At 46.4% G+C, this 26,639-nt stretch overlaps 1 protein-coding gene across 3 annotated transcripts in view; it reads left to right on the forward strand.

Moving 5' to 3' along the window:
• The first annotated feature begins 832 nt into the window (after positions 1-832).
• Positions 833-26,639, forward strand: part of SCN8A (sodium voltage-gated channel alpha subunit 8) — a 57,807-nt gene continuing 32,000 nt past the window's right edge. For 2 of the 3 annotated variants that reach the window (XM_075525634.1, XM_075525635.1), the window contains exons 1-3: positions 21,399-22,083; positions 22,300-22,428; positions 24,694-24,785. In XM_075525634.1, coding sequence (XP_075381749.1) covers positions 22,004-22,083; positions 22,300-22,428; positions 24,694-24,785 — 301 coding nt within the window. In that variant the 5' untranslated portion in view covers positions 21,399-22,003. Of the gene's footprint in view, positions 1,276-12,392; positions 12,723-20,396; positions 20,516-21,398; positions 22,084-22,299; positions 22,429-24,693; positions 24,786-26,639 lie in introns of those variants that run through there. The other variant, XM_075525636.1, reaches the window with a different exon arrangement.

Here is a 26,639-nt window from a genome sequence, read left to right on the forward strand (position 1 = left end):
AAGGGTAACTTGGGTCAGTTATTAGCACTCTCTTATTCACTGTTTTACTGGAAAAAACAGAAATCTGCATATACGATGGGGTTGCAGCTGGGGACAGTATTCCGTAGTAGACTTCCACCTTCTCAGTGAGCCGCTGGGCACTGGGGAGCTCCACGGCTCCCCGAGAAACCCACCAGTGCTGAGGAAGGACTTTTGAGAAGAAATCGAATAGCCCAGGTCGCAATTAGAAGGAAGAAGCCAATGCAGTGCCTATATCTACCGGACACAGAACATCACTGCGTATATGACATAAATGTCATTTTGGCACTTTTTAATTTCCTGTGTAAAATCTTACTGTTACCAGATAGTCCAGGGATGAGGTCATGGAGCTGCTCTTGGTGATGCAACCTGTGATGTGCGTGGCCAGTGGAAATTTTAGCTTATCCTGAAACTGTAAAAAGAAGAAAAAGAAGACAATGTGTTTGGCTGACAGAAAGTTTTCCTTTTGCTCTGTCGATGACACCTCTCACAGATGACACCGCGTGTTTGGTACAGGACTTTTGCACTTATTTCTGAAGTCCGTTCTGCGTGGATAGTAAATTAGACTGAGGTGAAATACTGGCCTAAACAAAGCTTGGCTCTCAGAGTTAGGAATTGTTGTTCGGAGCCACGTTCAGCCCGGGGGGTTTGCACACCCGCCCGTGCAGGAGCCAGCCGGTGCTCGGCGAGCTCAGCCTCTCCGGCACCGTGGGGTTTTTTCCACCGGAACCGCCATGGTTCCCGGTATCTCGGACGATCGCGGTGGGGGCTGATGCTGGGAGCTCTGTCTGTGCTCTGTGGTACCGGCACGGCCAGGCCCCGCTCGTCCCTGGGCGGGCGGTTGGCGAAAGCTCAGCTTAACCCGGCCTAGAGCTGCGCCTCCGACGCCGCCGGCAGCGCTCCGGGCGGGGGGCGCCGGGCCGCCTCGCCCCCCAGGTGGGGCTCAGCTCCGCAGGCACTCGGGGAAGCGTCTGCTCTTCGGGGCCCGGGCTCCCCGCCGGGGTGTCCCGGCTCCCCGCAGCGCAGCGGAGCGGAGCGGGGCGTTCCCCGCGCCCCCCGGCCGGCAGCCGCGCGGAGTTTTGCCACGCTCCCTAAGCCCCCTGCCGGCAGGCAGCGGCTGGGCAGGGGCCGGCGCCGCGCGGGGGGGGCAGCGCAGGCAGCGCACCAAGATGGCGACAACCGCAGTTCCTCCTGCAGCTCCCCCACCTCCGCAGTCCAGCAACGCCTTGCGGGAGACGCGCTAGTGCAGCGGCCACAGTAAGTTGCAGCCTCGGCGCGGGGACCCCGCGGGCCGTGCGGGGGGTGCCCGGGGACTCCCAGCCTTTGCTCCCCCGGATTCCCCCCCCCCCCAATTCATGGCCCCCCCCCACCCCCCCAGCAGCACACACTCTTCCCCCTGCCCCCTCCCCCCCCATACCGGGCGGGGGCTTTGCCGCAGAGCGATTTTCCGGCAGCTCTTGGCTTGCATGGGGAGCGATCGCTGGTGCAGCCGGGGGGCAGGGATAGCCCCCTACCTCAAATCCGCCTCTTCCAGCGGCGGGGGGCTGCAGGGAGGGGGTGCCCGGGGAGCGCTTTCCCTCTCCCCCCTTCGGAGGAGAGTTCGCCCCGATGGATGCCCGTTCGCTCTGCGCTCAGGGAGGGGGTACCGGGGTGCCCCCGCTTCTCTCCCCACCCAACGCCGCCCTCCACGCCCCAGCAGCAGCCGGGATCCTTGGGGCTCCCGGGGCGGCCCCTGCCCCAGGTGGGGGAAGGTCCCTCCACCCTCCTCCCCCGCTCTCAGCTGCGGGCTGAGGCCCCCGTGCCCCGTGGGGAGGGGAGGGGAGGGCTGCCAGCCCTCCAGCCGGCCGTCTCTGCGGCCTCGGGGTCAGCCTTCCCCCGGCTGGGAGGCTGCTGCTGGGAGCGGGCCATCTCCCTCTGCACCCACCCTCAGGCTGGAGCAGTGGGAGCTCCGTTTGGGCCACCTTCTCCATCCATCCATCCATCCGTCCGTCCGTCCCACAACCCGGGGAGCCCGCGGGGCCCTTCTCCCAGGCCCCTAAATTCGGGGCCGTGCTCATTGTCTGCGTTGTGGGGAGGGAGAGGAGGGGTAATTGGAGTTCTGGTCGGTATCCCTTCCCCCCTCAGCCCTCGCTGCAGAGCTGGTACACCCCTCCGCTGCCCCCCCTTTTCTCCCACTGCTCAGCAGCCTGAGAATTCTGCTGCCAGGGGAGGGGGAGAAGTTGGAGGAGAGAGTTTTGTGGGGGAGATGCATGGGGTGGCTCGGAGGTTCCAGCCTGACCCAGATGTCGGCATCATGGTTTGCGCTCTTGCTTCCTTCCACCACACAGATTTTGGGGGAACGGTGAGGGCAGATTTATTTTATTTTATTTTTTCCCTTCCTGGGGAGAGGGACTTGTATGTTCACAAGGTTTTTTTTTCTATTAAAAATCTGGGTGTCTTCTTCCCCTCCCCCCCCCCCTTTCTGGTGCAAATTATGCCCAGCTGATGTGGGGGTGGGGAAGCTGGAAGAGACGCTCCACGGCAGTAGCTGCAGATGATCCGAGGTAAAGTCCAAAAGTCTGACGGGAAGGGGAGCGTGTGCGAGCAGAAGGCCTGTGCGCGAGGGCCAAGACAGCTGGAGCTGGTCTTCTGTGAGGGGCCCGAGCTGAATTTTGGAGAGGGATCCCAGGTGTGGTCGGTTCATCCGCCGCCGGCTTTCCCCGTGTGCCGTCTTGCAGGGGATGGGCGTGAGATCCTGGAGGAGTTGGACAGGTGGGGTCGGTCTGTGGGGCGCGGGTTGTATTTCTGCTGTGTGTAGCCTCCCTGTAACACTGCAGCATTCCACCCCCAATGGGAACCCATGACCCGTATGTCCTCATTTCACACGGGGGAAGATTTAATTGGGAGGAAGGAGGGGGTTCTCGGGGCCCGATCGCCCCCTCCTGCCGGTATCCGTAGAGGCAAAAAGGGGAGGAAGCATTGCAGCGGGGGTTTTCTCCTGGGCGATGCCTGGCGGTCCTGTTTTGGAGGGAGGGGGCCTGGAGATATTCCTGCATAGGAGCGCTGATTTTGCCGTGCTCGCCACGGATGCTCTTCGAAAACGCGGCCGCGGTCCAGGCCGAGGTGGTGTGCCGGAGGAAACCCCGACGGCGGCTGCCTCGGAGCGCTTCCTTCGGCGGGGAGCAGCCCTCGGGGGGCGAGTTCCTCTCGCCGTTGCCCGCGTTTTCCTCTCGGAACGGTGTACGCCGTGCCGGAGGTGCCGGTGGAACCCGCGGTGGCTCCGGCGGGGCGGGGCGGGGCGCGGCGGGTGCTGAAGCGGACAGCTCCGGGGGCGGCGGGGCCGCGGCCGCTCCCCCGCCCGCAGGGAACCGGGCTCCCACCCGGGGCTCCAGCGCCCCTTGGATCTCGCCGTTTCTCGGGGACGGGGTGCTGTTACGTAAAGTTCGTGAAGCTGTTTGTAATCTATAAATAGCCTCTGGTGCTGTAAAGCGACAGGAGAGGAGTTAATGCGGTTTGGAGTAAGCGACCGTCAGCCCTCCGGAATGCAATTTTCCCTACAAGTAAAATGCGAGGCCTCGCGGAGCTTGGCTGGTTGTGTTTTCCATCCGCTGTGTATTTGGCAAGTCCCCGTTCTTAGCTTCGGAGATGTTTAAATAAAATGATGAACAACGTGACCGAAGGGCTGCTTGAGCCTTTTTGACATGTTTCCACACTTCTACGGTGTCATTCCTCCTGGGTGAAAGGACCTGGATCTCTTACAAGTAATTTAACTAGTTATATAAGCTCACACGTATGGCTCATATCTAGATCATGGTATAGATATTGTACTGCTCAGTGGAACAATTGTAATTACGTGAATATTTTGTGAACAGAGGTGGAAAGCTGGGTTTCTGATAAACAGAACAGAGCGCAATGGCATGTCGCAAGAAATTGAGCACAGATGTACTCGGAATGTACTTCCATTCTCAGTTAAAGCAGGTGAAATAAAACAGAAACAAAGTCAGCGTTGAGTGAAAATGAAGTCGCTTGAAAATCTAAACCACGGTATCATCTTCCTCCTTTTTGTTGTTATGTCTGCATTCATTTGTGGGTTTGCTTGGCTTGTTTAGCGTGCTTTTTCATGAAAACGAACTGATACGGCTTTACATGTCAATTGATCCTGACTATTTTTCAATGACTGGAGAAGCGATTTGCCCCCGAGGCCGTATGGGACTCCGGGGCATTCCGTGTTCATGCGGTCACATGATTTCCATTCACTATCGATTGCCTTCCTCCTGAAGCGGCTGCAACTGCCATTGACACCAACAGATACACTGGAATCAATAATTTATTGTTGTGTTCAAAGAAATGGTTTGGATTAAAGAAGGTGTGGTGAAATGACAAAACAAAAGCACTGGAGTTGAGAACAAGCACGGGGAAAATAATTTCAGAAACCACCGAGGGGAAGTTGCATGTGATGGCTTATGCTCGTGGTAGCAGGGTGGAGAGCTTGTCATCGCTGGACTCTTGCCTTGAATCTGGTGGGGTTCAGAAAGAGGTCAACACTCGGATTTTCCCCCTTGTGCCCTATTATTCCACTTCTGTGTGGAGTGGACAGTCGCTAAGCTGGAGAATACAAGTAAAGAAGAGGTGCCTTACCGCTGCAGAAGTGTGTTAAAAATCCTCCTTGACGTTAGCTCAGATTCAAAGCTGGCTTTGAACACGGCCATGAACTTCTGTCTTGTGAAAGACTGTCTTTAAATACTGTTCCAAAGTTAGAGTAACTTCTGCCTTCTCTTCCCTCAGTCTTGTCCTGTAACACAGTATTATTCCTGCCTAATGGAGCACATCAGCATATTTTAAGTAGATATTTTGAGTGGAAAGAGTAGCCAGCCGGGACTGGCCCGTAGCAAAACTGTGAAATTGCTCCTTTCTGAAAACAGCCATTTCAAAATGCAAAAATCTTACTATCTAAGGCCTCAAAGTCCCATTCTATGTTACTCTCACTGTTCCTGTGCCAGCAGAAAGGTACAAGGAGTTTATAAATAAAGTATTCTGAGCAGTTAATTCCAGGAGGATTTAAAAAAAAAAAAAAAAGCAGTAATGTTTTTCATTATCAAATAGCATATAACGCATTGTGAACTTTACAGGTGGTGGTCTTAAAGTTAGATGAGTAAAACCATCATTGCTAGCGAAGCGGGGGACAGAAAATACTGAAAATGACTAAAAGCCTTCTCCTTTCTCTCTTTTTCTCTTGATATGTACGCTGTTCCTTATTTTTACAAGGACTCCCCATATGAATTTTAAACAATACACATGCATGCAGTTATTAACTTCTGTGTGTTTGGGCGTGCTTTGAAACCATTCGGCTTGACTCCTGGGGGAGGATGTGGCGCTTGCGTGGGGTCACAAGCTCCTACAGCAAACTCGGCAATATCTAGCTCTCTTTGGCCATTGAGATGATTTTTTTGGCGTTGGGTTTTGGGGAAGGATACTTGAAAAACAGAGCAGTTGAAGCGCATCACAAATAGCTTACGTATCTGTCCCCAGTGCTTCAGCTTACCTAATTTTCTTTTTGTGGCTAAGGGCATGCCCAGGCATAAAATAGATTGTTTCTATAACTAATGCTAGGCAAGAATATTGTTATTCTGAAGACAAGAATAATAAAAAGTTGTCTTTATTTCCAGGCATGTTGAATTCCCAGCAGTTCTGTGGCAATCTAAGAGGTGTCAATGCTCAATATCATTAAAAATCAGAGCGGTTCTAAGGAGCCTGACTCTTAACTAAAGGAACCGGGCTTTATAGCTATGAAGGTGCAGAGCTGGATACCTGATCCTTAGGCCATTTGTGGATTTAATCAACCTTAGTGATTTAATGAGACTTAAGTGATAGGTGGGCCCTTCAGTTTGAGATGTAGTTCACCTGAGTGGGAAAGCGCTCTAGAAATATGAGGTTGAACAACAAATGCCGCTATTCCAATGGCGTTTCCAGCAGGAGATGAACTTTTTATTGACTGCCTGGTGAAATCAGTAGCGGGATGGTAATGTTAAGACAACTAGGAATAGCTGACGTTAGGGGAGGGTGGTTTTTGTCTAATCAGATGAGATATGCATGGGGTGATAAGAAAAGATGGAGACAGCATAACTCAGGCAGCCGTAAGGAAACACCAGGCCTGCATGGGCTGTATTCCAGAACAGTGCAGAAATTCTGAGATCTATGTTGTGTAAGAGCAGAGAACTAGAAGGGGGGTTATTTATTCTCCGTCCCTTCATATTTGACCACGTTTGTACCATTTGCTATCTTACTGTTTGAGTGCAACATTAGGTGAATGCCTCCAAAATTATTGTATAGAACAACCGTTACCTTGCTGCTATTTTACGGGTCACTGATAGCCTGAATGAATTGAACAAGGAATTAAATTTGGGTTAGTGTCTTAACTATTACACAGTAAATATTTTGAGCAATTCTTTGTTCAGAACTTAGGCTTTAAAAAGGGGAGGCTGAAGTGCTGTCCTTCAGCTTGCTTAGTCTGTATGAATCCCCAAGTTCCCGTGTGAGATGGGTGATAAATGCAAGTCAGCTTTGAGTAATGGCTCACAGAGGGAACTGGAGAGCTGGGGTTAGCTATTTTTAGTTCTTGTAACTTACTGAGTGACATTACAGAAGTCACACTGCTACTGGTAGGGATTGAAAAAGCCCACATTACTAGATCTTTGGGTTTTATTAAAGCATCTTTAAATATTAGTATGTTTTCAGCTCTTTTTCTGTTGCTTTTGGTTGCTACTGCGCTTCTCTCTCCTCCCTACGTTTCCGTTCATTTTTTTTTACCTTTAGAGGTGTGTGTTCAAGTTCAGTTCTGCCACTGCTGTTTCACGAGCGTAACCGCTTTCTTGCCCTGTCCGGAGGCTGCCCTTGAGCTCTGCTTAGAGACGAGTGCCCGGGAAACTTCTGTGATGTTTTACATAGGGTGGGTAAAACGACCAGCAACAAAACAATAAATATTGCTTGAAAGTGAAAATATTTCCTTTTCCTTCCGCTTTATAGCATCAAATGTGACATGAGAGCTTTTTGAAGGGAAAGGTTCCTCCTGCATCTCAGCCGGTTGCATTGCTGTACCTTTTCATTGATAAAATCGGCCTGTTCTAGCCACGCAGAATTTACTGCAGATGGAGAAGATCGGCGAGTTCTTCTGAAGGCCATTTCCAGCCACGGATTTTCTCATGCATGGATATTTTGGTTTGGCTTGAAGCTTTTTGGGCTCTTGTGCAGTAGAATTTTGGAGGGCTGTTATCTGCACTATGTTTTCCTTTCTGCCCCAACCCTGCACGTTCAAATCCAAAGCCACGTGTGTCTGTGCAGGTTATATAAAAGTTAATATAGAAGGGCTCTCTCTCGAAGGAGCTGAAAGACTTACTGTGAATGACTGAATCTTGCAAATTAATAAATGAAGAAATGTATTAAAGCAAAGATATTGCCTCAAAAGTGTTTCTTAATTTATTTTGACAATCAGCTTGAATAATTTATTAGAATATTTCATAATGTACCAGTAAATGGACTGCTGGGAACATTTAGAAAAAATAATTAAGTCTTAGCAACTGGGCACCTCAGTACAGTATTTTTTCTGGTGTAAAATCATTGATCTTTGAAAAATGTGTCTGTAAAGATGCAGTCTGGCCCCGGGGAGTTCTGTGCACCCAACTCCAGGTGCCTGGGACAAATTCCTGACTCCCTTGAAGTCACCGGGAGCTGCAGTGCTGATCGCCAGCAGCTCAGTGTCGTTCCTGATGCAGTTATCCATGGCTCGGTAAAGCACGTACCACCTTCTCCGACTTTACTGGATGGTGAGCCTTTGTCGCAGTTTTCAAAGTGTTTCTCTTGTTAGAGGTTGAAGAATCACCTGTGGAAAGCGCCAAAATAAATCCTAGCGTTTATTCTTACCAATTTCTCTATATCCCAGTAAGACCATACTCAGCTGTAAAATAAAATTTACAAGCTTTTTAGTCTAAAGAAGCTTGCCATGCAGAACGGCCCAGGCTGTGGTTCTGCGGACCAGATGTGCCGTCGTGGAAGGGCCTTTGTTGACAGAGCCGAGGACGAGCCACCCAGCCCTCCCAGAACACGCGTGGGAAACGGGACGGGTACTTGGGAGACGAAGGAGTTGTCTCGCTCTCGGGTGCCGAGCTGGCTGCACTGGGTGTAGAGAGGTTGCTGATGGCTGGAGACAGTATTAAAGGAGGAGGCTGTTATATATGACCCATTATTAACAGGATTGGAGCCTGGGAGAGTCCCAGTGCTTGTGATCAGCTTCCAGTTCTACCACTGATTTCCAGGTGACCTTGGAGAAATTATTTTCCCTTTCTACATGTCTCTCTGCAGAGAAACTTTTCTGCTTAAATCCTGAGATCTTCAGGAAGAAGATAGATAGTTTAATATTTTTTCATTCAGTCAACATGTGGATAAGGGCTAAGTTTAGTAAAGGTCTTTAAGTAGTAGTTTTATTTTAAAAACTCAAGTAATTAGATAACGCCTGATGTTTCTTGAATACCCTCTAGTAACTAATTTAAATACACAGAAAAAGGGAAAGGAATGAAAACCAGCTCGCTCTCTTGGTTGTGCTTCCCACACGGGCTTCTACAGCAGAAATTTTTACCGAAATAGGCAGACTGGAGCCTGAATTCACCCACGAGGCAGATGTGCTGACCCCCTTGTTCTATGTGGCTGGTTTGGGGGGATTTTTTGGTTTTTTTAGTAGATGTTCATGCACTCTAAACTCATTCTGTTCTTCCGATGACTACTGAAAAACCCCTCCCATGGTGAATGCTGACAGATGTTTAAGAAACATTATTGTATCCTCACGTGAACATTTTTTGTTGTTATTGAGGTTTTCTTTTCTTCCTACTGAGAAAAACGGTAAATCTTGGAAGTGGAAATCCTTGATACTCTCACCATTTTTTGCTTCGGTAATTCCACACATCCAGTTTTAACCACTGCTCCTTGCTGGCAGAAGGGGCTGCAGGTGTGTTGGCTGCGTGACCCTGTACAGCCTGCTCTGCGCTATCACGTGAGCCTGGAGAACTCGGTGGGGCTGCGTAACAGAGGCCTGCCAAACTATTTGTCTGTATGTTTTTGGTTTTTTAAATAGAACTAGCTCTCTGAAATATCCTGGGTAGTTATGTCTGTGTACGCCGAGTAAAGGTAAAGATTAAGGGTTGGCTGTTGGAGCTGCAAAGCATGACTCGTCATCGTAAGAACAGGTAATGTTGTGCTACCAAAGATATAAAAACTGCTATATGGGTCTGATTTAAGGAATTAAATGAACGTTCCATTCCCATCCTTTCAGTTTACATCCTAGTTTTGTCCAGTGTCTTAATATGGGATAATTTACTGGGAAAACGAATGAAGTCAGGATAGGCAAGAACTTCCCGAGAAATGAAAGCCCCAGGTCACTCTTATGTATTGATATCGAGCAAGAAGCAGCCCTGTGCGTAAGTACCCAATGCCGAAACAAAAGCAATTGCTTCTTGTAACTTCGGCAGCAGAGCAGTCTGCGCCGGGTGTGAACACGACGAGAATAAGGAGCACGAGGCAAACTTGTAACCTGGTTTATCGGTATAGCATCAACGTGTGTCTTGATTTATTAATGGGCAGGATCTTTGCAAAACGGCTGTGATGTGCGACTCTGTACCAGATTTTGGAGGGGGTGGGAGTGGTGGTGGTCGGGTGTTTTGTTGGTTTGGTTTTGTTTTTTAAACGGTCATTTAGCAGATTAGTTGGTTGCTTCCAGTTGCCGGTTGTGTAATTGTGCATACAAATCAGGCATTCATTTGTGCCTTCATTTTTTCCCTTTTTTATGCTGTGTCCCTGAGCTACTTTGGTTTCTAAATTCAGGCCTTACATATTTATCTGTGCCATTCAATTAGACCACATCCCCAATGCTGCTATATAGTTTCACAGTATGTGGGAAATTTGGTAATTAAATGCATGCAAATGCTGCAAGAATAGAATAAATTAATTTTTCCTTAATATCAGCAAGCTATTCTATGACGTTTCTAGAGATAATGTGACCAAGATTGGCTTTTCTTTCCTCCTCTTGCCATCTTTTTTGTCTTTGTTGTTATTACGCTGGAAATACCTGGTCAAGTTTACATGGAGAGAATCCCAGCCCAGGCTACGCTGTGTAGTTACATAAGGAGGAAGATCTATACTTAAGTTTTTTGGATCTCCAAATAAAACCTGAGATGGAAACAGCGTTTTAAGTTCTACACGTGTAGTGCAGCTTTAGATTTGCATGGGAATCGGAACCTTCGGAAGGGGTGTAAATGGCAGCGTCACGGCTAGAGTGAGGCAGTTGCAAGGAATAACCTGAAATCACTGAAAGGACACTTTGCACTAGATGTTCTGGCTCTTGGAAATACCCCAGGTACTACATTAAAGGCTGGGATCTCCAGGTGTTTTTAAAACAAAGGACTCCGTTATTTCTATGCTGTATTTATTCATGAAGTCCACTGCAGTCCATAGAAAGTTGTGATTCTCGGGTTCGGAGCGTGCCCATTGCTGAGGCTGGGTAAACGTGTCCCAGCTCGTCCTTACGGGTGGGAGCGTGCCTCCGTTTTGGTGATGTCTCTGGCTTCTGGGAACTCTTCCCACACGAATACAGTAGAGTCTTCAAAGCCAAGGGCTGTAAAGACCACTGGTGGCTAACATCGTGCTAAAATAGCTGAACTGTAACGATTCAGTCCTATATCACAGTTTTCAAGGAATTTGGAAGTAATTTGTCTTTCAGAGATTCCAAATCTTTAATATATATTTTGATGCTGTGTGTGTGTTAGCTTAAAAGATCTGACCTGACTGATGATCTTTTTTCCTGACTTAAGGGACCTTATCCTGCATAGCTTTTGGATTCTTTGGGTGCCGTATACTCGTAGCTATTTTGCCTTTCCTCCTGAATTCGGTGCCACTTTGGTGTTTGGTTCCTCCCTGAAGCGTCAAGCCGTGTCAGGCTGGGTTGTATTCCAGCCTGCAGTACTGCAGTGCTGTTGCATCAGTGCAGGGTTTCTGTAATTCCTCTCCTCTCTTGGCCTCCTCCTGGAGTGCGAAAAGCTTGAAGAGGTACCAGTAGCTCAGAAATGCAATATATTCTTGTTGCTGGTTCTCGAGCGAGAGCTTGGCAAAAGGTGCAAAGCTGCAGAGGGTTTGTAGGCGGCTGGATTCAGATAAACGAACTTCCTCGCAGCTCTTCTCTTTTGTAGGAATGGGGGGAGAAAGCGAGGTGCTCTTTGTAGGGACAGGGTAAAATCCTTTCAGAGATCTGTGCTTTGCAGGGTGGAAGCTCTGCGAGGTCTTCCTCAGCTGTGCTTCTGTACCTCGTCCGCTTCCCTTTTCTTCTCTTTTTATGATGAAGTGCTCGTTTGAGTTGCGTCTGATGCAAAGAAGACTCTGCGTCTGACCCGCATACTATAGAAATTTAACTTTCAGAAATTACTATGGTACTTGATGAAAGGCTTTTAAAACTATTTCGTTCTTAGGGCCTGAACTGAATAGAAACCCGGATAATTATCTATATGTAAAATGAAAGGGTGAGAGTTGACGTCCCGTAGTAGAGATGTAGGGTGCTCTGGAGCAGGAAGAGGAGAGCCCACTGAGGTCTTGGTCCTACCTAAAGAAGCGGTCGGAGCGCTCCCTGGCACGGCACAGTGCTCCAGTGCCCGCTGAAGTCGTTAAGGAAACTTCTCCTTAACTGCAATAATATCTGATAGGGCACGAAGGAGCATTTTTTTCAAAAGAGCTCAGCATATTCCGTGCGTGTTGGCTGCCGTGCTCGCTCATAAACCCAGCCCCAAGTTACTCCTCCTTTGTGTTGCGCTGAGGGGAGTGCTTTGCTAAATGCCTTGTTAGCAGGGTAAGGAATGTGCTAATACCCAGCCCTTTTAGCCCAGGCTGAACACCTTGTCCCGACCCTGGGAACAGAGCTGACTGGGAATTTTTGTCTAATACTCAGTTTGCTAGAGAGCAATGACTGGTAGAATCATTTCTGCAGGCAAATACCGGTTTTGATAAAGTTGCCTTTCGGTACGGTTTCTCTAGTCTAGAACAGAGTTTGCGTTCAGGAGACACCCAAATCAGGACAGCCGTCGGCGTGGCTGTTGGAGCTCAGCTCTGCGTGCCGCTTCTGCTTGTGTTGGAAAGCTGGGTGAAGCAGCGCGGCGGGCAGGGACGGGCAGGTTCTCCCGGTGCCCAGCACTTGCTGTCCACCTGCCTGTAGCTCGTATTGGGCCTGCAGAGCAGCAGGTCTGCTTGCCTCGCTCCGTGAGGGCTTGAAGACCAGAGCTGCCTTTGGATCTTCAGTGCTATTTGCTTGTCTGTCTGTTTGTGCGGTGACTGACTTTGTTCTGCCTGTGCTCTTTGCTCCCCTGCAGAGCTGACCTGTCCGGGGTGCAACATCACTAAAGAAGCTGCTGCAGGATGAAAAGATGGCAGCACGGCTGCTCGCACCACCAGGCCCTGATAGTTTTAAACCCTTCACTCCGGAGTCTCTGGCTAACATCGAGAAACACATTGCAGAATTAAAAAAGAAGCAGCGTCCAAAGCAAGACAGCAGCCACCGGGATGACGATGAAGACAGCAAACCAAAACCAAACAGTGACCTTGAGGCGGGGAAGAATTTGCCTTTCATCTACGGGGACATCCCAAAAGGCCTGGTTGCTGTACCACTGGAGGACTTTGACCCTTATTATATGACCCAGAAAGTGAGTCTGCAAGAAAGAAGTCGCTAAACCGCCTTTTTCTTAGGAAATTGCAGGTTTGGGTACGGTTTAAGTGGAAGACAAAGAATGGAGTCTTTGGATGGGGCTTGTTTGTTTGGTTTGGTTTGGTATATATTTTTCTTTGAGGTTAATAGAGATTATCTGAGCAATCTTTAAGCACCTGCTTGGATGGAGTTAGGAGAACAAGGTCTGGAAACTAAAAATAGATAAAGTTGTGCTAATGTGCCAATTTTAACCATGAGGGCAATGAGAAGAATTTAATTGAGGGGTAACGGTAATGGTTTTAAGTGTGTATTTCATTACTTGCGTGGAATTCAGTCTGAATTTGGTCATTCTGAAGCAGTGGGATATAGAATCGTGACAAAAAAAGAAGAGAGAGAAACTAATTAACTCGCTTTTATCTTCATAATTTTTATTTTAAAAATATTTGTCTGTGGAATTAAGGTGATATGGCAGGAGGCGCTTATGGGTGCTGAGATGTATTAAGAAATGAAGTGGTGTCGTGAGGGAAGTGGTGAGTAAGCAAACACTATGCTGGAAACGGAGGGGAGGGATCTGCTGCTGGTGAAATAAGGAAAAGCACCATCACTGATTTTCTTGGAAGGCTAGATGACTTAAAACTGAGGTTCTTTTCTACTCTTTAATTTCATTGCTTTCTTTGATAGAAATTTAATTTGAATGAGCTGAGATAATTACCATCTATAACTCAGGCTTAGCTGTGCCACTTGAGAAGCTGGAGGTTTGACCGTATATGTGACAACAGTTGTGATGTGACCGTTGAAAACTTGGGTAGAATGGCTGTCGTGTAAAATCAGTAAGTTGTCACGGGTAACAAAATGTTTTATGACTTTGTGTTGGGACAGACATTTCTTGCCACACTCAGAAGTGATTCTGCGACTGGCAGGACATTATTCACGTGAAATCAACTGAATTTGCTGCTAACGTTGGGTATAACTGATCACTCTTTTCTGCATTTACACTAGTGGATTTAATGCTTATTTGTTGTGTGGTGGTGCTAGGAGTACAGGAACCAACTCAACAGGGCTTGGAAATACGGCGATTTGTGTGTGTGTTGAATACCAGGCAGACTGGCGTTCAGGTGGATGTTGTACTTGAGGAAAGGTATGGGCAGCTGCTGTTGCTGGTAAGAAGGGAGCTTACGTTATCCCTCAGCAATATTTTCTCTTTATTAAACGCAGATTTTCTCTTTATTAAACAAATCTGGTGTTGCCTGGTTTTGATGTGGGCAGGCTGTGAAAAAGAGACACGTAGCTGAAGAGTTCCCGGGATCTCTTTGTGCGCAGCCGCTTGCACCCAGCCAAAGTAGGTGTTAGGAAATGTCGCTGCAAATCCAAGCAGGAGTGTTTGGTGCCCTCTTTGTGTTGATGTCGTTGAACGGACAGCGTATGTGGGAGAACTGGGCCTTCTTCCTAGCTAAAGTAGGAGCGCAGTGCTGAGACTGCCATGTCCTGGAGCATTGGGCAAAGGCTTCTCGGTTGTCTCAATGTTCCACCAGAAGTAGGAGGCAGGGGGGAACCCCGTTAGCCCTCCCGCTTTATCAGTCTCCATATTTGCCTCCCAACACGACGCTAGTAATAAATCTTTCATTTTTAGCAAAAAATAAGCCACGTTCCCAACTTTGACGGCATCTGTCATGTCTCCAGAACAGCGCCGTACATTTCTGCGTGTAGCCGCTTGCGGAGTTTCTGCTCGCTCGGTGTGCCTGCCATGCGGAGATGCGAGCTCTCCGCGGAGCTGGAGCAGCTGCAGATGGAGGGGAAGGTTCTGGAGATGGGAGACAAACTCGCACAGCCCTGCCAACCTCGTACTTGCTGTTCTGTGAAAAGAGCCTTGCTCTTCCCATAAACACCGGATTAACATTTTACTGGCGCTGTTTCTTTTGCATCCTCTTCAGTATGGCGATAGCTTAGGTGTGTGCTACTTCTTTGCTGCTTCAAATAGTCAGTGACTTCCCACAAAGAATTTTTTTTAAGGCCATTAAAAAAGGCCCTTCTCTGAATCATCAGGAATTGCGAATCTGCTTGAATCATGGGAAGTTTTCCAAGATTTTTTTTTTCCCCCTCTCCGGCATTTGCCAGAAGGCTTTGCATCATAGGTCTTTTCTTTTAAAGCTAGACGTACAGCATGCATAGGAACAAATCAGCTGGTTGCTTTTCCTTGCAGTAGGACACAGTGATCTTGGTTTATCTAAGGAAACTGAAACTGCATTTTAACTGAGAAGCTAAACTTTCCAGTGGCCTGTTAACTGATATTTAAAGGAGAAACAGTGTGACCTAGAAACAGAACCATGGTACAGGGAGTCAAAACTCCTGGGTTTGGAGCCCAGTCCTGCAAGCGATGGTTTTGTCCGAGCTACTTCTCTTTTCTCTGCTCAGTTTCATTTTGCAAAATGGGAGTGATGACTCTTGGGAGAATCGGGAAAGTCCCTTTGCTCACAGGTAGCAGATTTGGGAGCTAATTTAGCACCTTTTTCTCTTTATGTAAGTACCAGAGGGAATTTTGTCATGATTCTTCGTTTTGCAAACAGTAATCGCCTTCCAATTCCTGGCCTGAAGCACAGGGTACAAGGAATACCTGCCCATGATATTTGTTGCGGAAACCTGAAACATTTCAGTTAAAAAGCCCAAAAGGCAGGTACGTGAACTTCCTTGTTTACGTGTGCAAACAAAATTCAGGAAAGCTACCTACGTGAGCATCCCTAGCAATGAAGGCGAAGCAGCTGCTTGCCTCATAGTCTAGTCTTCCTTCAGTGTTTGCTTAAGCAAGAGGTAAGGACCACCATCCTCTTTTATTTCTGCAACCTTATTAGTATTTCTTTCTTTTAATGTTTTGCCATCTTTTAGGCCTCTCTCTCCTGCTCTTCCATTTATGGCCTAGGCTATCACTCCTACTAAACAACTCCTCGCCCTGTTCTTTCCCATTGAACGTGACTTTTGCCAGGTTGTGGTCGTTTTCCTCAAGTAACTTCCATTTCACTCAGTGTGAATCCCATACTTGCTACAGAACAAGGCGAAGGTGCTAACGCTCCTGCAATGGCTCCGTTTACGAGGCAGTCGAAGGTCCCTGAATGTTCTGGGAACTGAGACCATATATAAGCTTAGGTGGATTGATTTCAATGGACAGATCAACCCGGCAGTTATAGAAGACTGTCTATACCTCCGTGGTATAGAGTGGGATTGTCTGAGGTCACCTATAGCTCGCAGATGAGCACCTGAGGATCTTTCTAGTGCGTATGTGCCAATGGAGTGACTTGCAACTTCATCAAGTCACATGCACGGTTTGGAAATGGGCCCTCCGGTCCCGAATGTCACCTTGGCTGTGTGGACCTGGGAAAATTACAGGGATGCGAGAGACCAGCTTGCGGGAGGCACGTCTGGCTCTAGCATGTGCTTCAAGGAGCCTTCGCTTATGGCTTCTGTAGGGCAAGGTGGTGGCCCTAGAAGGTCACGATACCGTTAATGGGTTTTGCATTTCAGTGAAGTCACTGAAGCAGAGGGACGAATTGGGACCATCTCACAAATCAGCCTTTTATCCTTATTTCCAAAAGCTAATTACCTTTTCCAGGTCTTGCATGCTTAATGTTATTTTTTCTTCCACTCCATCTCTCCAGTTGGCTTAAAAGGAGCAGGAAAAGTAAGCGTGCCCTTCCTAGCTATCCTTCCTGCTGTCATGGTAGAATGAAGAAAGGAGAGTGTAATCCCTGTCAGGCACCTTCTCCAGTCCTTTCTGGGTGTTGGATGGAAGGCAAAGTGTAACGGAGTTCTTTGCTGTTGTACGGCTTTTCGTGAGACGGCGGATAATGGTACTACTTGCATCCAGTCCTAAGTGTTGCCGTAGCAAGTAGAGCTTTCATGCTGTGATCGGGGTATGCCGAGTGTGGCACGGACCGGGAGGCGAGAGAATCTCTGCTGCAGTCACCTAAATAGCTGCAGCCCACTGGTGATGAGTGGAAGGAAGGAGAGTCATTTCCGCTTCTGAGGCAGAATGCATTTCCTTGCATAGGCAGATTGTGATGTCGTTAAAACTTAAATCCAGATCAGTTCCTCAATATTGCATGTTGAACAATATTTATTTTTTAAAATATATCTTTCAGGAATGTTTTATTTGATACATTTCAAAAACTGTCAAGGGTTTTTCCTATGTTGGGCTTGAAACAAGAGATTAAAGCAAGAGCAGAATGTGGCAGATCCTTCTTTCCCCATAAGCTTTTCAGTGGTGAAGAATAAGTTACTAAGAAAGAATAAATTTGTACCCTTTTGGGGGGGGGATGGAAAAAAAAAGGATCATGTGTTTTCTGTATTAGGAAGTACACCTCTCTGAGCCAAAACAGACTTGAAAAGTATTTTGCATTGACGTTTAATTCTGTATGTACTTCTTCAGCCTACAGGGTGCCAGAGTTCCCAGTAAATTAATTTTGAAAATAGCTGTGTTGAAGTAACTTGCTCAGGGTGTCATCAGAAAGTCGTCGCTCTCTCTTGCTTAACATTGAGAGTAAGGCAGGCGTCAGTTACCACCATAGGAATATGGTTCCATATGTTCTTAGGCTGTTCATAAAGCTGTTTTCTTCTGAAATCTTCTGCCCACTCCTCCTCGCTTTTCAGCCATTACAGAAATGCTTAATGTAAAACCCGCATGAAGCAAGAGTATTTTAAGTCTTCATATAACTGGAATGCTTTTTGCCATCGCTTGATCAGTTCTGTCACGCTCTCCAGCATAGCTTCTTTAATGCACTATTTTTCTTTAACGCACTGTTTTGCAAATTGATTTAGAGAAGAGTTACCTTTTGCGATCTTACTTCTTTTTATACAAGAACTATTTCTAAGGTTTCTGTAAAGCGTAGATTCCCAGCCAACTTCAAGAAAACTAAAGTGGACGGAGCCTTTTTCACAACTCTTTAACGACAAGCCGAGACTCCTGAAAGTTCAACCAGCCTTCATCTCTCAGAAGAAGACTGCAGAATGCCTTTCGCCAGGTATCACCTTTCTCTGAGTTTTGAGCTTTGCCTCAGCAGATCTTAAAAGGGCTTAAGGATGTTCTTGGACCTGAACCAGCAAACATTTTAAGAGCGTGCAGCCATTTTGAAATTGAGTTTTAATATGTCAGCACCATAGAGAAAATCTAAGATAAGCTTTTAAATTGCCAAACACTTTTTGGCTTTTGTGCTCTTCTTTCTATTGAGAAGGCCAAGCAGAGATTTACCCAGGATTTTGTAAGATACACAAGGGAAGTGGAGCAGCGGATCCTGGAACCATCGGAATCGATGAGCAGGCTGGAATGTACGGCACCTTATTTGTGTTACGGTTGTACTGGGAGACCCAGTTATGATGGGCTTTATAGACAGGAATAAGTTCAACAAGCACTATGGTCTAAAAAGAGAAAGCTGGGGTAAGGTCATGTAATAGATGAAGGACTAAGCTGGCAAGCGGAATGTGGAGTTCATGGTTGGTAGGCGATTGCCCTGATCATTGGGTGAAACAGCTTATATTACAACAGGGAATGCCAAATTTCTGGGTCGATCCTTGTGAAACAGCTATTGAAAATGTTACGTTTCCATGTAATCACTCCAGCGTGCCAAGGCAAACAGTCTCTGCCCCTCCACGTAGAGCAGTGTACATCCACCTTCCCCGACTGAGTCTGGCTTGCTCTTCTGGTACAGGTCTAAAGCCTTTGGGTTGGCTTACATCTGTGAAGCAGCATGCACGTACCTGTGTTTCCATGTGAAGAACGGTTTTACTTCTGCCTTGCTGAGCCGTATCTGTGCAAACCATAGGGCTCCTGCACAGTGATTTTTCCCATGTGGAAATGGAGGTGTGGTGGAACTGAGCCGCCTCACAGAACCTCTGCATGGGTTTTTTGGGGAATTTCTGTCTTTGTCCAGCTCGCCTTGTGCCCACATAATGTTCAGCACAGTCACGTCAGAGGTTTTGTGGCTTAAAAGGTGTGGTAGAGTTGAGAGCTCAGTGTTGTGCTAGGGACACAGCTGAAGCCCGTGAGCATCCCGGTGCGATGGGTATCCTGATCCGGAGCCTCTGCGGGGGACGGTGAAAGAAGATTTGAAAATGAATGGTATGTGAGTCTTGAAAAGTTTGTGGTGCCAGGGAAGGAGGGGCAGCTGGTTCTTAAAATCGGGCGTCCCTTGACCACTCTGTAATCCACAATTTTGAAAAACTTACGGCCTTTTAGAATATTGTTACATGCCAAGGTAACCTGTTCATTAATTCTTGATGCTGCAATTTAAGAGCTGTCCAGGGTTGTCTTTAAAGTGCTTTTGTTGGGAGATGCATTAGTGGTTATGCTAACTAATCTTTCTCACTCAGTGCTGAGCCACAATCTGATTTTGATTTCCTTTTCAAATAATTTACTGCTCAATGGTCTAATTTAGCCAAATGAGCTAAAATACGTTGTTTCACTTACTAGGAGGGAGATGACAAATTTCATAAGAGTGAGTCTCCTGGGGAAGCACAGTGACTGCGTTGGCAGAAAGCCCTTGTGGATTCCCTTGTGTTGGACTCTGGGAGGCTCGGGGCTGTGCCAAACGGTGGGCTGGTGCCGGGGACCGAGCCTGCAGCGAGTCCGGCTTTGCCCCGTTCCCCCGCAGCGGTCTGGGGTTCATCCTGCCTCGCCGATGCTGCAGCATCCCGGAGGGAATGTAAAATGGGAAAACGGTGCCAGGGAAAGGGCTTTAGCTTTTCAGTGCACGCAAATTGCTTTTTTTCCTTCAAATTGAGTGGTAGGTGCATTGAGTGTGCTGGTATTAAGCAACCACAGTTCTAATTTTGCCTCTCCAGATGGCTGCGTGTGATTCTCCCGGTGCTTTTTGATATGCATGTTCGCTAGCGGGGAGATGAAATAGTGGGTCTGTATTTTAAGGCTGGTGATGGAGAGATGAGATCGATTCTGCCTCACGTTTACATGATTCATTCCACAGGTTCTGTATAAAGTAGCGAACCTTAACATCTCGCTAATTAAAGGCAATGAGAGCACATGACTGTGCCTGGAGTTGGTGCACCAACGTGGAACGTGCTCAAAATTGCCAATGAGCGGGGACGATGGGTATCTGCCTTGTGTCTGCTGGGGTGGGGGACTCTACCATGACATTTTCTTCCTGCTTACCTGTCAATCTTTCTTTGCAGGTGAGGTGCTGTCTTGTAAAAACACGATTCGTTGTGGTAGCTGTTAGCGAGGTTTGGGAAGGAGGCACAGGCTGCGCAAACACTGTGCCATCAAGACGGCCTTGTGCGCTGGGCAACGGCGCCGAGTCTGGGTTCAGCTGCTAATTCTGCTCCCGAACTGGTCCTTAGTTGCCTTGGGCCTCGGTTCTTATCTATTAGATAGGGATAGTGGTGCTTCTACCCTCGCGTGATGAAAACGTGCGCTCTTGGATGGGGGATTTTGCTTCTGCTCTGTCTGAGGTGTCTAGGAAAATGGATGGTTTGGAGTAGAATTATTCATGATGTACTGGTAGGTATGTTTTATCCTAATGGGAACTTCATAAAGGAGATTATTCTTTAAAAAAGCAGAAAATGCTATTTTTTACCATGGAAGTGGTTCGTCTTTTTTTGTACAATTCATGCTTTGATTTTCATGCATTAACTCTCTCTCTCTCTCTTTCTTTCTTTCTCTGTTTCTCTACAGACCTTTGTAGTACTAAACAGAGGGAAAACACTCTTCCGATTTAGTGCCACACCTGCCTTGTACATTTTAAGTCCTTTTAATCTGTTTAGAAGAATAGCTATTAAAATTTTGATACATTCATATCCTTTTTATTACGGAGTTATTTTTGCCTTTGTGTATTTGTTGAAAAATCTCTTGCCTGTTGTCTTATTGCTCCATTCAAATTGCGTCTATGAATTACAGTTCTGCACCTGGTGAAGTTGGATTGAAGTTAATTAAAAAAAAAAGTGCTTTTTTTGAATGAAAAAGCATGGTGCTTTGGACATGCCCAGCCAAGTAAACTTTTCATTTATTTTCCCTGCTAGATTGTACCTATCTGTGTCCGTTCTCCCATCAGTGCAGACATTGATAAGTTTTGGAACAGATACGATTTAAGGTTATGCTTCACGTGAAGAGGAGTTGAGCTTTAACTAGCTGCTAAAATGGTCAAATAGAATTAGTATCTGGAGAAGGAGCCAAAGATACCTTCTATGTAATTAGACGCTGACTAATTTCGTGCTCTTTTGGCATCTCTCAACCTTCCTTCTAATGGCAAGGCTATTCCAAAATGTTCCACTGCAGGGCTTCAGACAGCTCTGATAGCTTCAGAAACATCATCTGCATGTGTTATTAGGAGAGAGGAAAAAAAAAATAGTCGTACATTGAATGAGCTGCTTTGCCCTGTTTATTTATTTATTTTTAGAAAGTGACTCTGAAACGGAAACACGTCCATTTGGTGGTTTAGAGGCTTCTGTAGATTTACTCCCTGCATCTCATCTGAAGAAAAAGCTTTTCCATCTTTTCAAAGTCGACTTGGGATCTGAGGCTGGGAACGTTTTCTTTGTGTTATTTCTCGTAGACTCTCCTCCCCCCTGGACGTGCTGGGACGCAGCTGAGAGACGCAGAGCTGTCAGGTTGAGACCGAGATGCTGGCAGTGGATCTTGGGCCTTGATCTAAGATCCGTTTGAGTCTGCTTAAACAGTTTTGGAAGTCAAACAGCTCTGGATCTGATCCTGGATTTCACCATTCTGCTAATAAATCAGTAGTTAAAATCCACTCAAACTTCTAACTCTGAAATTGTGCTGTCCCTGTAATGCTCCTTGAATCAGTCCAGCACCTTCCATCTGCAACCGTGGCACACGAGATCCTGAACACCCAGAGGGAGCAGAGATGTTTGGAAAGATTTGTAAGGTTTTCTCCAAGCTAAATCCTAGGTGTCCATGGATGGCAAACGCTGCTTTCCTGTCGGATATATTAGCCGCCAATATATTTTGATGTTACTGAGTAGATGGAATTATCTGGGGAGCCGTTTTCATTAAGGCGGGTGATTTTTGAATGGCTGAGACATACCAGAAAATATAAAATAAATTGAATGGTGACGTAAAGATACTATTTATACATAGTTGCTCCTGGTCTTATTTGCCATGACTGCTGCCAGCACCTTGGCTCTTAGCTGTAGTACACAGAACAGACTGGAAATGGTTGTTGAATTTTGTTGCGGTACAGTGATCTTTAGGGAGCTGTAAGCTGACGTAAAGAGCCACGCTAGTGTCCCTTTGATCCTTGACTTTGTTCTACAGTATTTAGCATGATCATTATGTGCACTATTTTGACCAACTGTGTATTCATGACTTTTAGTAACCCACCTGAATGGTCGAAGAATGTGGAGTAAGTAACGCTTCTTGTGTTTTTAAGAATCTGACAGAATGTTGTTGTTCTTCTATTGAGAAATCTGTTCCTACTCACCTTTAAGTTAGCATGAATACAAGTCGTCTTTTATATCCACTTTGTTTAGACAAAAGTGTTTGTAATTAATCTTTTTTCATGACTAAAATGACATTTCTACAAACTTCTCAGTGCGGCTCTCTTTCTTCCTCATAACAGGTATACATTCACTGGTATTTATACATTTGAATCACTTGTGAAAATTATTGCAAGAGGTTTCTGTATAGATGGCTTTACTTTCCTACGTGATCCATGGAACTGGCTAGATTTCAGTGTGATCATGATGGCGTAAGTTGTGTTTTCGGATTATTTCAGGTATTTGTGGCATACGGGAGGGGATGAGACCTTAGGAAGAGGGTGGGTGTGTAAGGAAAAAACAAATCAAGGAAAAAACAAATCAAGGAAAACTGAAGCAAATCCCCAAAAGATTTCTTTCTTGATTTTTCAAAAGAAAGCTTTAGCCTGACACGGAGTCACAGATCTAAAATGCAGCTCCATGGAGTTAGTGGAGTTGCTGCTGCAAAAAATACCAAAAAAGCAGCCTTTTCTGAAAGCTGCCTTTATTAATATAAGGCTTTATAATAGTGCCTGGCATTTTAGATTGCTCACATGCCAGAGTGGCAGCTTGTTCTGTTAAGCGTAGGACTGGGAGCCAAACATCTTTAAATTCTAGTCTCTACCACTCCTTCCCTCCTTGGGCTTGCATGTTAAAATTTCCCGGGCTGCGACTTAAGGCTGAACGGTTATTAACCCGTTGCCAGTGAAGGTGCCTTCCAACGAAGGAGACACTTTATTTGCCTTCCTCGTTCTTTTCTCTTGTGCCAGATCAGCTTACATTGCTCTGATAATGAGGATTCACGGGGATGTCTGAATTCACAGCTGAACCAGGAGATGCACGCTAGATTTCTGGTTTTTTCCTTATTGGCCTGCGTTGAGCGTTGCTTCGGTTTAGTACCGCTGATGGAAAGCAGGTGTATGTCACTGGTAGTCTGAGGCGCTGGGGGAAGAGATTTTTTTTTTTTTTCCCCTTTTACATTTGTTTTTTGGAATATTGCACGTGTGCATGTTTGGGCTCCTGTAGTCAACAACGGCCGATGAAAACTGAGGGATCACGTAGGGAGGTTCAGGAGCCTAATTTTCAAGGGTTCAGAGCAATTGAATTTAATTGTAGTAAAATGCTTTAATCGTCTAAAATGCCTTTTTTTTGGGGCTGGATTCTGCACCCAAGGTTGTTGATTTTCCTGAATTGCTGCTCTTTTTCTACTTGCCTTTTAGTCGTGTATTTAAATTATATGCAAAGAGTTGGACATTGTACACAAAAGGCAAATAACCAGTAGCTCACTGACGCTTTAGTTTTACTTCAGAATAGACGGGGATCTGCTGCACGCAGTGTAAACACGCCTGCGTGGGTGAGGCTCCCGGTTCTGTGCACACAGATCGGATTCAACCTGTGAATTGGTTATTTCCTTTGTTTCTTGATAAATTAACAAGTAAGAGCGTGCCAGCTTTAAAAGGCCCGACGCATTGGTCTTAAATAAATGTGCTAAATCTCTAGCTGAGCTAACTCTGTAACCTCCTTATTTCCAGTGAGGTTGCCTGTAGACTTCAAATAAAATCCTTTTTTGTGTCAAGGGCTAGAGCAAGCCTGCGCGTTATTTAAATCCCACTAACAGGGTCTAAGTTTTATGAAGCACCTGAGGCCTTTCTGCACTAGGAAGAATCTTGAATATTGTGCATTTCTTTGCTTTTTCATACCATGTTTCTCCCCAGACAGCACAGAGGAAATATTCTGTTCTAAGTTGTGGTAAAATACGACTCCGTTAACGTTGCGCTAAGCCTCTTATCCTCTGTGTATCAGGTTTATCCCCTTGTAAGATGGGTTCTAATCACACCTACCTGTGGCTCACAAACAGGTAGTAAAGCATAAAGGATTAGAACGAAGGACACTAATGAAAGCAAAAGACGATCGTGCTTTATTAAAAGCACGAAGTGAAGCGAATATACCTGAAACCACCGAACCGAGGGGACATCACCACGTCTCCTCGCATATTGGATGGTTTTACAATTACCTCCTTCTGTAGAGAGGGCATTAAAGTTTCAGGTCCTATATAGGCGAGAATGCAGGTATCTAACCGTGCACCTGCACAAGCCGGTTGCAGCGTGGAGAGACTTAAACTGTGTTTTGGCTCTGACATTTTCTGCCTCTCTCTTTTAAATGCCAAATTTGAAGCATTTTAAATTACAAGCTGTTTCCTACAAACAGACAACTATATGAAAAGGAAGGTGACCCCAACGGTGCCATTAACTCTGGTTTAATTCTGCAGGTATATAACAGAGTTTGTAAACCTAGGCAATGTTTCAGCTCTGCGCACTTTCAGGGTTCTGAGAGCTTTGAAAACTATTTCTGTAATTCCAGGTAAGGCGGCCTCCGGTTGGTGTTAGCTGTTGGGTACAGGCCCCTGTGAGTGATGTATTGCTTTGTCTGTAGTTGTTGTTTTATTTTGGTGTGTGTATTGTCATTGTGTTTTTTGTGTGTGACCTCCCTCATTGCAGATATGTCACAGAGTTTGTGGACCTTGGGAATGTCTCAGCATTGAGAACTTTCAGAGTTCTCCGAGCTTTGAAAACTATCTCTGTTATTCCAGGTGAGAACCATTAAGCATTAAAGGCTGGTCTTGCGTGTATCTCTTCTCCATCTCTCCCCTCCCGTCCTGCATTGCTTATTTCTCAGAAATGGCACTGGGATATTTTTGATGGGCTTTGCAGTCTGTATAAGCAGAGTAGTTTGAAATTAAGGCTTCTGGGCCATCAAATTAGGGGATGAACAGTCTGCTGTTCCCGTACTTCTTTATCCCTGTGTAGGCATGTGGCTATCCGATCTCTGAAACGAAAGCCAGGCCTAAAGTTTAGTTCCAGATGAATAAAGGATCCCCTTTATTCAGATGAACAAAGGCACTCCCTTCCTCCTCAGGCCGAACGGTTTCTTGCTCAGTGAGTCATCCCGTTATCATCAGTGTTTCTAGAGTTGTTTCAGGAATAAGTTTGTAAAGCAAGTGAGCAAAACCCCACCGAGATTAAAACCTTTCTGCGTGAGGCTACTCCAGTGACGTGGTCTGATGGGATCCTGGGGCAGGTTGTCTTCCAGGTAATGACAATAAGCTTGCCTCCCCCTCTTCAGAAAGGGTTGATGCTGCCATTTTGAGATAGATTAAGCTCCACGGAGCATTGGCACTACCAGCTTTTGCATTTGTATGTTGTAGTGGAACCGGTTGTCAGCTATTAATGCAATAGTGTGTGGCCCAAAGTACTGACTGTGCGTTCAGTAAGCCAGAAGTCCTAATTCATAGACCTGCCCATTTCACGTGCCACCCCCAGAGCTGGACTTTGCAGGGCCGTCGCTTGCAAAGCTACTTCTAGACTCTTGACTCAATCTGGGTGTCAAAGGATAAGCAATGGCCCTTCCTTTATTGTATGAGACCACAGAGGCGTTACGGACTGAGAATACGATTCTGATCCTCAGTTCTTGTATAGAAAAGTCTTGTGCAGACGGTTTCTCAAAAGCGTCCCTAATGTTAAGGTCAAGCCCCAGACTCAATTTTCATAGGCACCGAAGCATCTGTAGTTGTCCAGTTTTCAGGTGCTTGACCTGTCTCAAGGTAGGCACCCTAAATAATCAATTGATGAGTTTTGGTCTCCTATTTCTTTGTGGTTTGTTTCCTAATGCATTAACCGATAATGGTTCTTTTGCTTTCTCAGGCTACACTTGCATATACGTTTGCCAGAAAAGGGACTGTGGGATTGTAGGGGCCCATCACTTTTGTCCCCATTCCAGACTGCTAAACCCATCAGATGTACATGGCTGTTGTGCATGATGTTCTTAAGTGGCACCTGCTTTCCTTGCACCGAATGAGAGTATGCTAGAGTAATGTTCTTACTTAGCCTTCCTTAATGTTTGGCAGCGCGCAGACAAGAGCAAAAGGTATTTGGTAGTGGCTGTTCGCAGTGCACTAGACGGAGCTGAAGTGCAGTTGCGATTCTGTCAGCCTGCTACAGGTATTAACTGGCTTGCTCAAAGAACAGCATCGATGTTCAAATAAGTTTCGTATGTGGTTTGCTTTCATAATCGTAGCAAAGTGAAGATGATGCAACTTTAACGAGCTGGTGACTAAATGCGTGACAGCATGCCGTGTCTTCCTATGGAAAGGAGCAGAACAGTTCAGCTTTGTATCGTTCTCTCCACACTACTCCAAACTAATGGAGGTTTCCTTTTATTTCACATGAGAGCCAGGGGGGTGGATCTGAGCCCTTCTAAGCTCGGCGCAGCCATGCTTTTTCCTAAAGGGCTGATTTGCTGCCCACTTTTATTAAAGGGGCGATTTGCTGCACGCGGCCGAGGGCACCCTGTTTGAGCGCTGGGCACGCTGAACTCATCCGGGGCTGGAACTGTAAATGGCAAAACCTGGGCTATTTGTTTCGGTTAGGCTCCGGGGCGGGGTTGC

This window comes from Mycteria americana, chromosome 26 (genome assembly GCF_035582795.1).
Source record: "Mycteria americana isolate JAX WOST 10 ecotype Jacksonville Zoo and Gardens chromosome 26, USCA_MyAme_1.0, whole genome shotgun sequence".
Classification (NCBI taxonomy): domain Eukaryota; kingdom Metazoa; phylum Chordata; class Aves; order Ciconiiformes; family Ciconiidae; genus Mycteria; species Mycteria americana.